The sequence below is a fragment of the Erigeron canadensis genome, chromosome 8 (assembly GCF_010389155.1).
Source record: "Erigeron canadensis isolate Cc75 chromosome 8, C_canadensis_v1, whole genome shotgun sequence".
NCBI classification, from domain to species: domain Eukaryota; kingdom Viridiplantae; phylum Streptophyta; class Magnoliopsida; order Asterales; family Asteraceae; genus Erigeron; species Erigeron canadensis.
Window position 1 is genome coordinate 34,185,230 of NC_057768.1, and position 2,011 is coordinate 34,187,240.

The following is a 2,011-nucleotide window of genomic DNA, read 5'->3' on the forward strand; positions in this document are numbered from 1 at the left end:
ATGGGGGCACAAAGAAACAGCCCCAAAACGATTGTAGCATCGCCTGTTGGAAAATCCACGACTCTGCAGTTCCTCTTCAATCTTGATTCAAAAGTTTGCAGTAGTCAAAAAGACGATAATAAGACTGAATCTTTGGACTCAGAAGGCGAAGAACTTAAATTGATAATCACTTATTGCACTCAACTGCGTTCAGATGATCAAGAATCTGCTTTGAAACGACTCAAACTTACACAGATTTTATCTATAATCAAAACATCAATAACTATGATTTCTGATGAAGCCTTGGATAGTTTGTTCAAAATGGTGGCTTGTAATATCTTCCGCCCTCTTCCTCTTCCGTCTATTACCGTGTGCTCTATTGTATCCCCTGAAGATGATGATGCCATTGCCACACCTTCTGCCGCTTGGCCATACCTGCAAATCGTTTATGATATTCTCCTCCGGTTGATAACCAAGAAAGACGTCAAAACCCTTTGCAGAGAACATATCGACGGATCCAAGACTTCAAACCAGGGTATGTAGTTATATTACAATTAATTGTTAGATAAATATGTACATATATATACAGGGAAAAGTGAGTATGGGGCCATTACACACCCAACTTATGAGCTAAAAAAGTATAAAATCTATATAAATTGTTGTAATTTTAAAATGTAGGTACTCCTATTGATGAACAATTAATCAGTCGGAACTTCATTCTGAACCTCCTTACTCTTTTCAACTCGGATGACCCACGTGAGCGTGACGCTGTGAAAAACATTGTACACCGAATTTACTCAAAGTTCACATTCTACAGATCTTTCATGAGAAAAGCAATGACAGAATTTTTCCTATATTTCATCTATGAAACTGATCACAGACAAAATGGGATAGGAGAGCTTCTTGAGATATGGGGAAGTATAATCAATGGATTTACGGTTCCATTGAAAGATGAACACAAAGTTTTCTTATCGCGGGTTTTGATCCCATTGCATAAACCAAAGAATATGGCAGTTTATCATCGCCAGTTGGGTTATTGCGTGTCACAGTTTGTGCAAAAGGAGCCCGAACTTGGCCCTGTTGTGATCAGAAAGATTTTGAGGTATTGGCCCGTGACGAATTGTCAAAAGGAGGTGTTGTTAATTGGTGAGCTGGAGGAAATCGTTGAATATCTTGATCGCAGGCAGTACTTAAAGATAGCTTTTCCTTTGTGGACTCAAATCACAAAATGCATCAAGAGTAACAATTCACAGGTAAAACACTATATATGTCAAAATCCTGTATATTCTATAATCTTTTCAAAATATCTAAATCATAGTGAAAAAACTATTTAGGTAGCTGAACGGGCTCTATACGTTTGGAACAACGAACAGTTCACGAGGGTGGTGTCTCAAGATATCGAGATGGTGTTCCCTATTCTAGTCGAAGCCATTGAAAAGAACATCATGTTGCATTGGTGCAAAAGTGTACAACAACTGACGCTAAATGTGAAGGTTTTGCTTGAAGAACTCGAGCCCGTTCTTTACAAGACGTGCCTTGAGGGTATCAGGATACATGAATTCACTGCTAAGTTAGAAGAAAATGCGAGGAGGACGACATGGGAGAAGATTGAAATGGCAGCAAAAGCTAATAACTAGCTGTTATTTTTTTCTTTCTTTCTTTTTTATGACAATTGTTAGTTATTAGTAGTTAGTTTTACCCAAGTTAGTAATTAAACGTCAATATCCAGGTTTGAATTCGAGACCTTGAGAGAGGCAAATAGGCAAAGGCTCCCAACTGTAATTAAGTAATACTAGTATTACATTAATGTTTCTTTATCAACTAGTATTTTCAAATCTAACTAACTACTACTCGTAGTATTTTATAACTAGGTATATAGATATTGATTATTGAATAAGATGCCTTTATCATTTTTGAACGTAAGATACCTTTATTCTAATGGAAGTATGAAACTAAATATATTCAAAGTAAAAATCAATATGTGAAGTTTAATGGGTCAATCTTCAGGCTTGTTTGAGTGGGCTTATATATT

The 2,011-nt window shown here is 36.5% G+C and overlaps 1 protein-coding gene across 1 annotated transcript; it reads left to right on the top strand.

Moving 5' to 3' along the window:
• Nucleotides 1-1,743, top strand: LOC122610688 (serine/threonine protein phosphatase 2A 57 kDa regulatory subunit B' beta isoform-like). The gene is made up of 3 exons (XM_043783656.1): nucleotides 1-514; nucleotides 658-1,232; nucleotides 1,314-1,743. Exons 1-3 carry the CDS (start codon nucleotides 1-3, stop codon nucleotides 1,614-1,616), a joined length of 1,392 nt encoding a protein of 463 aa, XP_043639591.1. The 3' UTR covers nucleotides 1,617-1,743.
• The last annotated feature ends 268 nt before the right edge of the window (nucleotides 1,744-2,011 follow it).